This window comes from Sus scrofa, chromosome 14, assembly GCF_000003025.6.
Source record: "Sus scrofa isolate TJ Tabasco breed Duroc chromosome 14, Sscrofa11.1, whole genome shotgun sequence".
Taxonomy (NCBI): Eukaryota; Metazoa; Chordata; class Mammalia; order Artiodactyla; family Suidae; genus Sus; species Sus scrofa.
The window spans coordinates 112,911,999-112,925,538 of record NC_010456.5 but is presented as its reverse complement, the minus strand read 5'-3'; the positions used below and the strand labels follow the sequence as shown (position 1 = coordinate 112,925,538).

The following is a 13,540-nucleotide window of genomic DNA, read 5'->3' as shown; positions in this document are numbered from 1 at the left end:
TGGTTAAGGTAATATTCATCAGGATTCTTGATTGTCAACTTACTTTTTCCCTTTTGCTACTCTATTCTTTGGAAATAAGCCTAGCCTTCTCTCAGTGGGAATGGGAACTAAACTACACCTCTTAATTAAGAGAGTACACATATTATTTGAAATTGTTCTGTTAGAAAAGTTTGTCTCTTCTCCCCATTCATTTAATCACTCTGTATCACTATGGACTCATGCTAACTTCCAATCTAAAACCTGTGCTTTTTCTGCTTCACCAGACCAGAAATGACAAAGACCTATACCAAGGTGTTACTTCAGTTTTAAGAGGTAGATTTGATAAGACTTGGTGACCTTGAATGTGACAGATTGATGGACGGGAAATGTTTGAAAATGACACTCAAATTCTGGTTTGAATGGCTGGAAATAAAATTTTGGTTTGAAATATTAACAAGTACGACCATTGGTTCTAGGCTTTGATAAAGCTCAACTTCTTCAGAGACTGTATTTAGCCTACATGTTGGTCTAGCTTTACTGAATGCTCTGTTTTCCCAACTTAGAGCAGAGAAAATAACTTTTCTTTCTGACTGAAACACCAGGGCCCCCTAGTGGACAGTCCCCTGGGACCTGTTTCTTCTCTGCAGGATGCTTGGTATTGTTTTTTTCTTTGGTTGAAAGGTTTTCCTCTATCTAGTTCATTTGCAGAGCAGCGAGCGATGCTTGATTGTAATCTCCGTCTAATAAATTATTAAACCCTTCCCATTTTAGAGTTACTAATTCAGCCCCATGTGACCTCATGTTCATAAGAGGGCAGTTACCCTCTGACAATCACTCCCATGCTTGTACTCTAAACTAGAGGGTAATTGATACTTGTTTTTAGTTCATTTATTCTCTTTTTCCATCTGGTGCTATATTAATGTTAATTCTTTGTTTCAGAGCCATCATCAACCACTTTAACCCCAAAATTGAATCCTACGCTGCTGTGAATCATATATCCCAACTGTCAGAGGAGCAGGTAAGCCACTGCTTTCCCCAGAGTGACCCTGATTGGTGGCTAAAATCAAGCAATTGCCCTTTCTCTGATAGCAGAGCTTCTATGGGGAGTGGTAAGAGCCAGACTGCTAAGAAGCATTAGTAAGAGATTTGTTGATAGCACTTTAACTAGAATGATGGCTTCTGCTTTTGTGCCAATGAAGGGTTTATTTAGTTATCTTGAAGGTATATAGGTGAAATTTTGGTGAATTATTATTTTAGGGTGGGTAATAAGGCATTTTTGGTTTTGTTTTTTCTTAATTTTTTTTTCCTTTTCAGCCACACCCTGGGAAGTTCCCAGACCAGGGATCATATCCGAGCCACATCTGCTGCTATGGCAATGCCAGATCTTTAACCCACTGTGCCAGGCTGGGGATCAAACTGGCAATGCTACAGACAAGCTGGATCATTAACCCACTAGGCCACAGCGGGAACTCCTTTTTAAAAAAATTTTAGACAGAGTCATTTTCATTTTTGAAAATAAGAGCTGAAAACTTAGAAATGGTTGAAACTGACAATTAGACAAACTCTGGGTTTAGCTTAATTTGATGCTGTTTGGCTCTGTAAAACATGAGCCCTCCTTAGGGAAGATTTTTCCTTAGTAATTGAGTTCTGTTTGCCTTTAGAAATTATTTCTGAGCAGATTTTTCTATACTATGGAATGAGTTGGAGATGCAGATAACGTTGTGTGTTCCTTTTCCTCGAGTCTGACCTGATTTCCTCTTCTCTGAAAAGTGCCTGAACTCTGCATTATATAAAAGTACAGATGGGGCTTTAGCGTGGCATAGGATTGAACCTGAGGTTTCAAAATGAGACTCTTGAGTTCTGTTTTTAAAAGCACAACATGAAACATCTATTCTCACACTCTCCTTTCCTTCCCATCCTACTCCCAAGTTGGAGGGCCTGGGTGTTTGTGAGGTGAGAGTCCAGAAACAGCCTCCAGGCCAGTTTTATTTTTATTTGTATTTATTTATTTTTTGCCTTTTTAGGGCTGCACCTTCGGCATATGGAGTTTCCCAGGCTAGGGGTCTAATTGGAACTACAGCTGCCAGCCTACACCACAGCTACAGCAACGCAGTATCCAAGCTGTGTCTGCAACCTATACCACAGCTCACGGCAATGCCGGATCCTTAACCCACTGAGCGGGCCAGGGATCGACCCACAACCTCATGGTTCCTAGTCGGATTCGTTCCCACTGCGCCACGATGGAAACTCACCAAGCCAGTTTTAAAAAACAGGAGTTCTCTTGTGGCACAACGGGTTAAGGATCCAGCGTCGTCACTGCAGTAGCTTGGGTCCCTGCTGTGGCATAGGTTTGATCCTTGCCCCAGGAACTGCCACATGCTGTGGACCTGGCCAAAACCAACAAAAAAAAAAAAAAAACCAAAAACAACAAAACACCTGTGCCCTGCTGTCCCTTTTTGCCACCCTTATCAGTGTAACTCTTCTCTGAGCCTCTTGCTGGCAGGGCCAGCCAGCCAGCTGTGGTGTAATCCTGTGTTCTGTGTTCCTAAAAGCTATTCAGCTCACCAAATGAGGCACCAAGCAGACCTTTTTCCTAATGGACAGCTTCTCAATATTCCCACCAGTGGCTCTTTCCTCAGCCAGATGGATAGGACTCAACTAGTCCATCACTTGTTCCCTTTGACCTATTTGTTCTCTTTTGTGAGGCCAGCTGTGAGAATCCATCCTCTTATTTAAACTGCTTTGGTAAATGGCTTTCATTTTCTCTCTTCCTCTTCTGCCTATGGAACAGTCCTGAGTCCTGTTCTTTGATGCCACTGCTCTCTGTGAAGTGCTTGGAGATGCTACCTTTTTTTCTCTTGGACCAGTTCAGATGAGTTTTATTATATCATTCTTATGCAAAAGAGTTCAACATCTTGAGTTTTGTATAGTGAAAGAAAGGGTGACTTTCCCACCATAGTGAGGTCTGGTAAGTCCACTTTAAAAAAAAGAAAAAGGAAGAAGAAGACACATGTTCCCAGTCAGCCACGTGCAGTGTTCATCCCCCAGCAGCTTTGGAAGGTCAGGCTGAAATCTTGCTATAGCAGTAGCAGCCACAGACCAATAATAAAAATCCATTCTGGTGCATGAGGCAATCTGGAAAAGGATGATTAGCAAGCACATGTCCTAACCCTCCTCCAACTTCTTTCAAAGTTAAATGAAGTGATGAAAGTGCCTCTCAAAAAAAGTCCACAAGCCAGAGATAAGGTGACTTCTATAGAGTGGGAGAGTACACAGCCCTGTTTAAGAAGGAGAAAGGATAGCTGCTCTTGAAGATTTATTTTTTTAGTCAAAAAATAATTGCTGGAGTTCCTGTCGTGGTGCAGTGGTTAACGAATCCGACTAGGAACCATGAGGTTGCGGGTTCGGTCCCTGCCCTTGCTCAGTGGGTTAACGATCTGGCGTTGCCGTGAGCTGTGGTGTAGGTTGCAGACGCGGCTTGGATCCCGTTGCTGTGGCTCTGGCGTAGGCCGGTGGCTACAGCTCCGATTCAACCCCTAGCCTGGGAACCTCCATATGCCGAGGGAGCGGCCCAAGAAATAGCAACAACAACAACAACAAAAAAGACAAAAAGACAAAAAAAAAAAAAAAAAAAATTGCTGCCTGCTGTATACAAAATGTGGTGCTGGGTAGTGGGGATTAGTGGTGAAAAGCCTGAGTGTAGTCTTTGCTTTCATGGAGTTTTTGTACCCTCATTACCTCTCCTCACAACCCTTTTCACTTGGGGAGTGGGGGAAGGGTGATACTATTCTGAGACCATTTTCAAAACCGAGCTTGGTTTTATTCTCAGTACTATCAGATTAGAAGTATTTGACTGCCTTGTTTCCAACATGTGTTGGAGCACTTCTCTCCCTTCACTCGTGAACGTTAATGCTAGTATCACGAGTGTTAAGTATGTTTGCAGCTTCCCAAAGAACTTGCTTCAGGATGCAGTAGGGCCTACAGTTGTTAGTAGCAAACTAAGTAGAAAGAAAAAAATCAGGTACTTAATCCCCAAGTAGATTCTAAAGTACTCCTAAAGTAAAACCTAAAGACCATGGATAGGTGTTAACTAGGATTTATAGCACTTGGTAAGATAGGAGACAAAAGAGGGCTCTTTGCTAGATCTGCTTGCCCAGCCTGCCATTTTCTTCTAGCAAGAGATTTATGACTTTTTGAGTTCTAACAACTCCCAGACAGATTCTAGCCTCTATTTGAGGCATTTCAAGATGATGCTTGTAAATCCATTATTGCTTATTAAACAAGGCCCAGTCTCTCACACTGGGGTTTCTTTTTAGATGTGCAGAAGATAGATGACTTTTTTCTGTTACTTCTCATTGGCTTCATGGACGGCCAAGCTTTTTTAATCAGTTAATACCCTCAGCATGACTGAATGATCATGCATTTTCTAGTGTAATAAATTGTGTGCATTTTTATATTGTGTACACAGGTATCATGTGTCAGGAGTGGATTGTGAGGCTAGTTCATTTTGACTCCTTTATTGTGTGTGGGTATCATGTGTCAGGGGTTGATTGTGAAGCTTGTTCATTTTGACTTCTTTATTGTGTGTGGCAAAATATACATAAATTTTACCATTTGAACCATTTTTAAGAGTACAGTTCAGTGGCATTAAGTACATTCACATTGTTGTGCAGCCATCACCACTATCCATCTCCAGAACTTCTTCATCATTCCATATTGAAACCTTATACCCATTAAATAATAATTCCTCATGTCCCCTCTCCCCATTCCTTGGTAACCACTGTTCTACTGTTTGTCTCTATGTATCTGTGTATGTATCTATCTATATCTCTGTGTATCTATGACTATTCTCATAGGAAGTAGAATCATTCAGTATTTGTCCTTTTGTTTTTTATTTATTTATTTATTTTGTCTTTTTGCCATTTCTTGGGCCGTTCCTGCGGCATATGGAGGTTCCCAGGCTAGGGGTCTAATCGGAGCTGTAGCCGCCAGCCTACACCACAGCCACAGCAACGCAGGATCTGAGCTGCATCTGCAGCCTACACCACAGCTCAAGGCAATGCTGGATCGTTAACCCACTGAGCAAGGGCAGAGATCGAACCCGCAACCTCATGGTTCCTAGTCAGATTCGTTAGCCACTGCGCCACGACGGGAACTCCAGTATTTGTCCTTTTGTATATGGTTTATTTCTCTTAACATAATGTCTTTAAGGTTTGTCCATGTTGTAGCATGTATCAGAATTTTATTTCTTTTTTCCTCTCTCTTTTTTTTTTTTAGTGAACCCAGGATTTCTTTTTCTTTTTTTATATTACTAAATGAATTTATTACATGTATAGTTGTACAATGATCATCACAACCCAATTTTATAACATTTCTATCCCAAACCCCCAACATCCCCCAGCCCCCCCACACTCTCTCCTTTGGAAACCATAAGTTTTTCAAAGTCTGTGAGTCAGTATCTGTTTTGCAAAGTTCATTGTGACCTTTTTTCAGATTCCACATGTCAGTGATAGCATTTGATGTTGGTGTCTCATTGTCTGACTGACGTCACTTAACATGATAATTTCTATGTCCATCCATGTTGCTAAAAATGCTGTTATTTTGTTCCTTTTAGTGGCTGAGTAATATTCCATTGTGTATATGTACCACATCTTCTTTATCCACTCCTCTGTTGATGGACATTTAGTTTGTTTCCATGTCTTGGCTATTGCAGATAGTGCTGCAGTGAACGTTGGAGTTCATGTGTCTTTTCGAGTTATGGTTTTGTCTGGATAGAGGCCCAGGAGTGGGATTGCTGGATCAAATGGTAGTGTTATTTCTAGATTTTTATGAGGAATCTCCATACTGTTTTCCACAATGGTTGCACCAATTTACAATCCCACCAACAGTGTCATAGGGTTTCTTTTTCTCCACACCCTGTCCAGCACTTATTGTTTGTAGACTTTTTTTTTTGTCTTTTTGTCTTTTTGCCATTTCTAGGGCTGCTCCCGTGGCATATGGAGGTTCCCAGGCTAGGGGTTGAATTGGAGCTGTAGCTGCCGGCCTACGCCAAGCCACAGCAACGCAGGATCCAAGCCGCGTCTGCAATCTATGCCACAGCTCACAGCAACACCAGATCCTCAACCCACTGAGCAAGGCCAGGGATCGAACCCTCAACCTCATGGTTCCTAGTCAGATTCGTTAATCACTGAGCCACAATGGGAACTCCGGATTGTAGACTTTTTTGATAATGGCCATTCTGGCTGGTGTGAGGTGGTACCTCAGAGTAGTTTTGATTTGTGTTTCTCTAATAATGAGTGATGTTGAATATCTTTTTATGTGTTTTTTGGCCATCCATATGTCTTCTTTGGAGAATCATCTATTTAGATCTTCTGCTCATTTTTTGATGGGGTTGTTTGTTTTATTGGCATTGGGCTGCAGAAGATGTTTATAAATTTTGGAGATTAATCCTTTGTCAGTCAATTCATTTGCAAAGATTTTCTCCCATTCTGTGGGTTGTCTTTTCATTTTGTTTAGGGTTTCCTTTGCTGTGCAAAAACTTTTAAGTTTAATTAGGTCCCATTTGTTTATTTTTGTTTTTACTGTCATTACTCTAAGAGGTGGATCTGAGAAGATGTTGCTGTCGTTTATGTCAGAGAGTATTTGGCCTATGTTTTCCTCTAAGAGTTTTATAGTGTCTGGTCTTATATATAGGTCTTTCATCCATTTTGAGTTTATTTTTGTGCATGGTGTTAGGGAGTATTCTAATTTCATTCTTGTACTTGTGACCATCTAGTTTTCCCAGCACCACATATTGAACAGGCTGTCTTTTCTCCATTGTATATTCTTGCCTACTTTGTCATAGAATAGTTCACTGTAGGTGTGTGGGTTTAATTCTGGGCTTTCTATCCTGTTCCACTGATCTATATGTCTGTCTTTGTGCCGATACCATATGGTTTTGATGCCTGTGGCTTTGTAGTATAGTCTGAATCAGGAAGCCTGATTCCTCCAGCTCTATTTTTCTTTCTCAGGATGTCTTTGGCTATTCTGGGTCTTTTGTGCTTCCAAACAAACTTTAAAATATTTTGTTCAAGATCTGTGAAAATTTTCCTTGGTAATTTGATAGGGATTGCATTGAATCTGTTGATTGCCTTGGGTAGTATAGTCATTTTGATAATATTGACTCTTCCAGTCCAAGAGCATGATATGTCTTTCCATCTATTTGTGTCATCTTTGGTTTCTTTCATCAGTGTCTTATAGTTTTCAGAGTACAGGTCTTTTGTCTCTTTAGGTAGGTTTACTCCTAGGTATTTTATTATTTTGGATGTGATGGTAAACAGGATTGTTTCCCTAATTTCTCTTTCTGATCTTTCATTGTTAGTGTATAGAAATGCCGTCGATTTCTGTGTGTTAATTTTGTACCCTGCGATTTTGCCAAATTCTTGGATGAGCTCTAACAGTTTTCTGGTAGAGTCTTTAGGATTCTCTAGGTATGGTAAATAATCATGTCATCTGCAAATAGTGATAGTTTTACTTCTTCCTTTCCAATTTAGATTTCTTTTTCTTCTCTGATTGCTGTGACTAGGACTTCCAAAACTATGTCAAAGAGTAGTGGTGAGAGCAGACATCCTTGTCTTGTTCATGATCTCAGCGGAAATTCCCTCAGCTTTTCACCATTGAGAATGATGTTCGCTGTGGGTTTGTCACATATGGCCTTTATTATGTTGAGGTAGGTTCCCTCTATGCCCACTTTCTGAAGGGTTTTTATCAGAAATGGGTGTTGGATTTTGTCAAAGGCTTTTTCTGCATCAGAATTTTATTTCTTTTGGAGCTGAATAACATTCTGTTGTATGTCTGTAGCACATTTTATTTATCCTTCTATCCATTGGTGGACATTTGGGTTGTTTCCACATTTTGACTATTGTGAAGAATACTGCTATGAACATTGGTGTGCTGATAGCTGTTTGAGTCCCTGCTTTAAGTTCTTTTATATATGTGTGTGTGTGTGTGTGTGTGTGTATTATATATATTATATTATATATATTACACACACACACACACCCCCCCCAAAAGTGGAATTACCAGATCAAATGGTAATTAATTCTATGTTTAATTTTTGAGAAGCCGCCATAGTATTTCCCACCATGGCTACATCATCTCATATTCCAGTTTTTCCACATCTTTGTCAACATTTGTTGTTTTGGTGTTTTTATAGTAACCATCCTAATGGGAGTGAGTAGTATCTCATTGTGGTTTTAGAAGGGAGTTTTGGCTGCACCCCTGGCATATGGAAATTCCAGAGCTAGGGATCAAATCTGAGCTGCAGCTGCAACCTATGCCACAGCTGTGACAACATCAGATTCTTAACCTACTGTGCCATGCCAAGGATTGAACCCTGAGCACCACAGAGACATCAGTAGATCCTCAGCCTACTGTAACATAGCTGGACCTCCCCTTTGCCCACTTTTTAATTGGGTTTGGGTTTTTGTTGTTGAGTTTTAGGAGTTCTAAAACTCCTATATTTTAGATTTTATTCCTCCATCAGACATGTGATTTGCATGTATTTTCTCCCATTCTGTGGGTTGCCTTTTTACTATTTTGACAGTGTCCCTTGACACGTGAAAGTGTTTAATTTTGCTAAAGTGCTATTTGTCTGTCTATTCTTTGGTTGCCTATACTTTTGGTGTCATATCTAAGAAATCATTGCTAAATCTGTTGTCATGAAACTTTCCCCCTATGTTTTCTTCTAAGGGTTTTGTAGTTTTAGCGCTTAGATTTAGGTCTTTGATCCATCTTGAATTAATTTTGCGTATGTATTTGGTGAGAGCATTTTTACCTCTTTTTATATTTCACATGTCTTTTCAAATAAAGTTTGTGAAGGAGATATAACTTGCGGCTCCAAGAACTGTGAAACTATTCTCAGTTTATTCTCTACTGGGTTTGCTTGTCTCCAGTTCATATTATGAAAATTGTCCTTTAGGCCCCTTGCCTACCCCCTGCTGAGATTAACTCCTTTCTCTTCTCGGTACGGCTTGTCAATAAGCATCTGTTCCTAGCTAATAGAGTCATTTTTATGCTCCCTACCAGTGACTTGAACCCTGATTTTCATTCTCCTATGAGAATAGCTGTCACACAACCTGTCTGTGTTTTATACATAAATCCCAATGACCCTTTGTCTCTACTACATAAATATGGATGGAAGATATTTAAGATAAACTCTTGACCCCAGACTAAGTCCTGGGTTTGGATGCTTTGAGAATATCCTGTCTTACTGATGCAATTGTGTCTTTAGGTAAGTTTGTTGAAATAGAAGAGCTCTTGAGGGGGTTCTCCTCTTTACCTTGTCCTACCCTAAACTCTTATATACCTCTTCTTTTCTTTTTTTTTTTCTTTTCTTTTCTTTCTTTCTTTTTTTTTCTTTTCTTTTCTTTTTTCTTTCTTTTTTTTTTTTTTTTTTTGTCTTTTTGCCTTTTGAGGGCCACTCCCACAGCATATGGAGGTTCCCAGGTTAGGGGTCTAATCAGAGCTGTAGCCGCCGGCCTACGCCAGAGCCACAGCAACACAGGATCCGAGCCACATCTACGACCTACACCACAGCTCACGGCAATGATGGATCCTTAACCCACCGAGCAAGGCTAGGAATCGAACCCGCAACCTCATGGTTCCTAGTCAGATTCGTTAACCACTGAGCCACGATGGGAGCTCCTTATATACCTCTTCTTTTTTCCTGCTTTTCAAATTAGGAAAAAGACTTTATGATCGCTGGCTACCTTCTACTGGAAATGGATCCACACTCAAGAGGTCTGTCGTGAAATACCTTAGAATAATACTAGTTCATGGGTGTTTTCCTTTTTTTTTTTTTTTTTAGGGCCCCATCTGCAGCATGGAGAAGTTCCCAGGCAAGGGGTCAAATCAGAGCTGCAGCTGCCAGCCTGCACCACAGCCACATTAATGCCAGATCCAAGCCCCATGTGGACCTACCATAGCTTGTGGCAATGCTGGATCCTTAACCCACTGAGCAAGGCCAAGGATCAACCCACATCCTCATGGATACTAGTCAGATTCTTAACCTGATGAGCCACAACAGGAACTCCCACTCACCAGTTTTTAACTCAAGGTCCAAGAATAGGCTTTAGAGAATTTTTGCACACTCTGAAATTGTGAAAATTATGCAGATGTCCTTTTTGTTCTTGAAGAGTGTCCATCTTTCTTAAAATTCTTAGTATTTGACCCTTTATCACATACAATTTTTTTAAATTTTATTTAAGTGTAATTGATTTACAGTGTTGTATTAATTTCTGCTATATAGCAAAAGTGGCTCAGTTTATATATATGTGAATGTGTATGTATATACATATATATATATATATTCTTTTTTTTTTTTTAGGGCTGCACTCATGGCATATGGAGGTTCCCAGATCAGGGGTCAAATCAAAGCTACAGCTGCTGGCCTGTGCCACAGCCACAGCAACATATATACTTTTTTCATCATGGTTTATCACAGGAGATTAAATATAGTTCCCTGTGCTCTACAGTAGGACCTTGTTGTTTACCCATGCTGTATTTTATACTTTGCATCTGCTAATCCCAAACTCCAGTTCTTCCCCCTGACTCCCCTCCCTCTTAGCAACTACAGGTCTGTTCTGTATGTCTGTGAGTCTGTCTCTGTTTCATATATAGGTTCATTTGTGCCATATTTCAGATTCCATATATGAGTGATATCATATGGTATTTATCTTTCTCTTTCTGACTTCATTTAGTATGGTAATCTCTGGGTCTATCCATGTTGGTGCAAATGGCATTGTTTCACTCTTTTTTGTGGCTGAGTAATATTCCATTACACACACACACACACACACACACCCCACATCTTCTTTATCCAGTCATCTGTTGGAGTACATTTAGGTTGTTTCCATGTCTTGGCTATTGTAAATAGTGCTACTGTGAACATAAGGGTGCACATATCTTTTCAAATTATAGTTTTGTCTGGATATATGCCCAGGAGTAGAATTGCTGGATCATATAGCAACTCTAATTTTAGTTTTTTGAGGAACCTCCATACTGTTTTCCATAGTGGCTGCACCAATTGACATTCCCACCAATTGCGCACACAGTTTTTATTTTAACAAATTACTGGCTTAGCTGCTTTGACTAATATCCCATACTATCCTTGCTCCCAAAGCCATCAGACCTTTGAAAATGCCCATTGAAGATCTTGAGCTCCTTTTAGACTATTCATTATTTGTTTGGATTTGCAAATGCTATGACATTGATCTATATCAACTCTAATTTCCTCATAGGCAAGAGAGGACTTCATAGCAGAACTTTATTTATTTTGGGGCCACACCTGTGGTATATGGAAGTTCCTGGGCCAGGGACTGAATCCAAGCTGACAGATGCAACCTGTGTCACAGCTGTGGCAACACTGGATCTTTAACCCACCGAACCAGGCCAGGAATTCCCATGGCAGAACTTTACAAAAGATTCTCTACAGCCCTGAATATCTAGAGTACATAGTAGCAATTTAGGATTAAAGTCAAAACCTTTTCTGAGCACCTGATTCCTTAAGCTTTCAGTCACAGTTTTGACCAATTTTGTGCCTTTGAGATATCCCATTGGAAGGAAAATAAATGATTGGCCCACTCTTGCTTTCTTCAGCCTTCATTCAGCTATCAGTTTGTTTGTTTGTTTGTTTTTTAGCAGCCACGCAGCATATGGAGTTTCTGGGCCAGAGATCAGTTCCTAGCTGCAGTTGCAACCTACGCTGAAGCTGCAGCAATGCTGGATCCTTTTAACCCACTATACCAGCCTAGGGATTGATCCTTCATCCTAGTGCTACAGTGATACTGCAGATCCTATTGTGTCACAGTGGGTACTCCTAGCTATCACTATTTTAGCATTTAGTGCTTTGTTCTTCAGATCATTCTAGGCATTTGAAGGATACAAAAGTATGGTAAAGAGCCTTTGTTCTCAAAGAATGAAGTAAGTGCAAAAGATGGCTTAAGGCAACTTGTTATCAATAGCTGATCAGTACTAGCAATGTGACCTGTTATTTGCTATTAGAGAAAGAACCCCCTGCAGGTTGTAGTGGCCAGGAAAAGCCACATGGAAGAGAGAAGAATTGAGTTGGGCCTTGAAAGAGGAGGGATAGGAATTGGATAAGTGGAGAGGCATAGATTGTAAAATGTACTGAAAGCCAAGGTGTGAAAAGGACAGGAAGAATAAAGAGTCCCAAAGTTTCTATTTCTTGTCCTTGAGTCACAGGGTACCCAGAAGCTGGATGACTTAGAAAAATAATTCATCATTTAAATTATTAGCACAACTTCCATAATCCTTAGTGCACCAACTCTCATCCCTGTCCTAATTGTACTGCCTTTGATTCAATTCACAAGTGTTCATCAGAGGCCTAGTATGAGCCATCCTCAATGTTAGTAGCCATATGATTAGACCTAATTGGCAATTTTTCTCTCTTTTTTCCCCTGGTAAAAAACATACAACAGGGAGTTCCCGTCGTGGCGCAGTGGTTAACGAATCCAACTAGGAACCATGAGGTTGTGGGTTCGATCCCTGGCCTTGCTCAGTGGGTTAAGGATCCGTCATTGCCGTAGCTGTGGTGTAGGTCGCAGACAGGCTCAGATCCCGTGTTGCTGTGGCTCCGGCATAGGCCGGCGGCTACAGCTCCGACTGGACCCCTAGCCTGGGAACCTCCATGTGCCGCAGGAGTGACCCAAGAAATGGCAAAAAGACAAAAAACAAAAAACAACAAAAAAAACAAATTTTACTATCCTAACCATTTTTAAGTGTACAGTACAGTAGTATTAATATATACGTTATTGTGCATTTGATCTCTAGAACTCTTTCTTCTTGCAAAACTGAAACTCTCTCTACTAAACAACTCCCCTTTTCACATTCTCTGCCCCTGACACCATTCTATTTTCTGTGGGCAAACCTGTCTTGAAGTTGGTTTTCCTTTCAACCAAGTGGCCCAAGGGCTTGCTAAAAATTTTTCTATATACAAACTTGGGAATTTTCTGAGAAGATCAAAAAGGTGGTCTGTTGGCATTCCACATGGCACAGGACTATAGCACAGTGTAACCAGATGCCCAAGTTTTCTACATTAGGAATTTTATGGAGTTTCATTTCCCATTATTTCTTTTTATTTTTTATTTTTTGGTCTTTTTGCCTTTTCTAGGGCCGCTCTCGCAGCATATGTAGGTTCCCAGGCTAGGGGTCCAGTTGGAGCTGTAGCTACCAGCCTACGCCAGAGCCACAGCAACGCCAGATCCAAGCAGCATCTGCGACCTACACCACAGCTTACTGCAATGCCGGATCCCCAACCCACTGAGCAAGGCCAGGGATCCCCAACCCCGTGGTTCCTAGTCAGATTCGTTAACCCCTGAGCCTCGACGGGAACTCCTCCCATTATTTTTTTAGGTCTCCGCTCTCATTAAAGCTTTGGATTTTGGATTCAGAGGAGGCCTTGTATGATGTTGCGTATTATGAAAGCTATCTTCAAAATACCGTGACAAAGCAGAGTATCATTCATTTGTGGAAATAAGTTAAAGTAAATTAGGAAAACAAA

At 40.6% G+C, this 13,540-nt stretch overlaps 1 protein-coding gene across 3 annotated transcripts in view; it reads left to right on the top strand.

The window, feature by feature from the left end:
• Positions 1-13,540, top strand: part of C14H10orf76 (chromosome 14 C10orf76 homolog) — a 195,711-nt gene that overhangs the window by 147,461 nt on the left and 34,710 nt on the right. For all 3 annotated transcript variants that reach the window (XR_002338442.1, XM_021072731.1, XM_021072732.1), the window contains one exon: positions 919-997. Coding sequence is in view for 2 of the 3 variants with exons in the window: in XM_021072731.1 (XP_020928390.1) it covers positions 919-997 (79 nt within the window). In the remaining variant the exon portion in view is untranslated. The remainder of the gene's footprint in view (positions 1-918; positions 998-13,540) is intronic.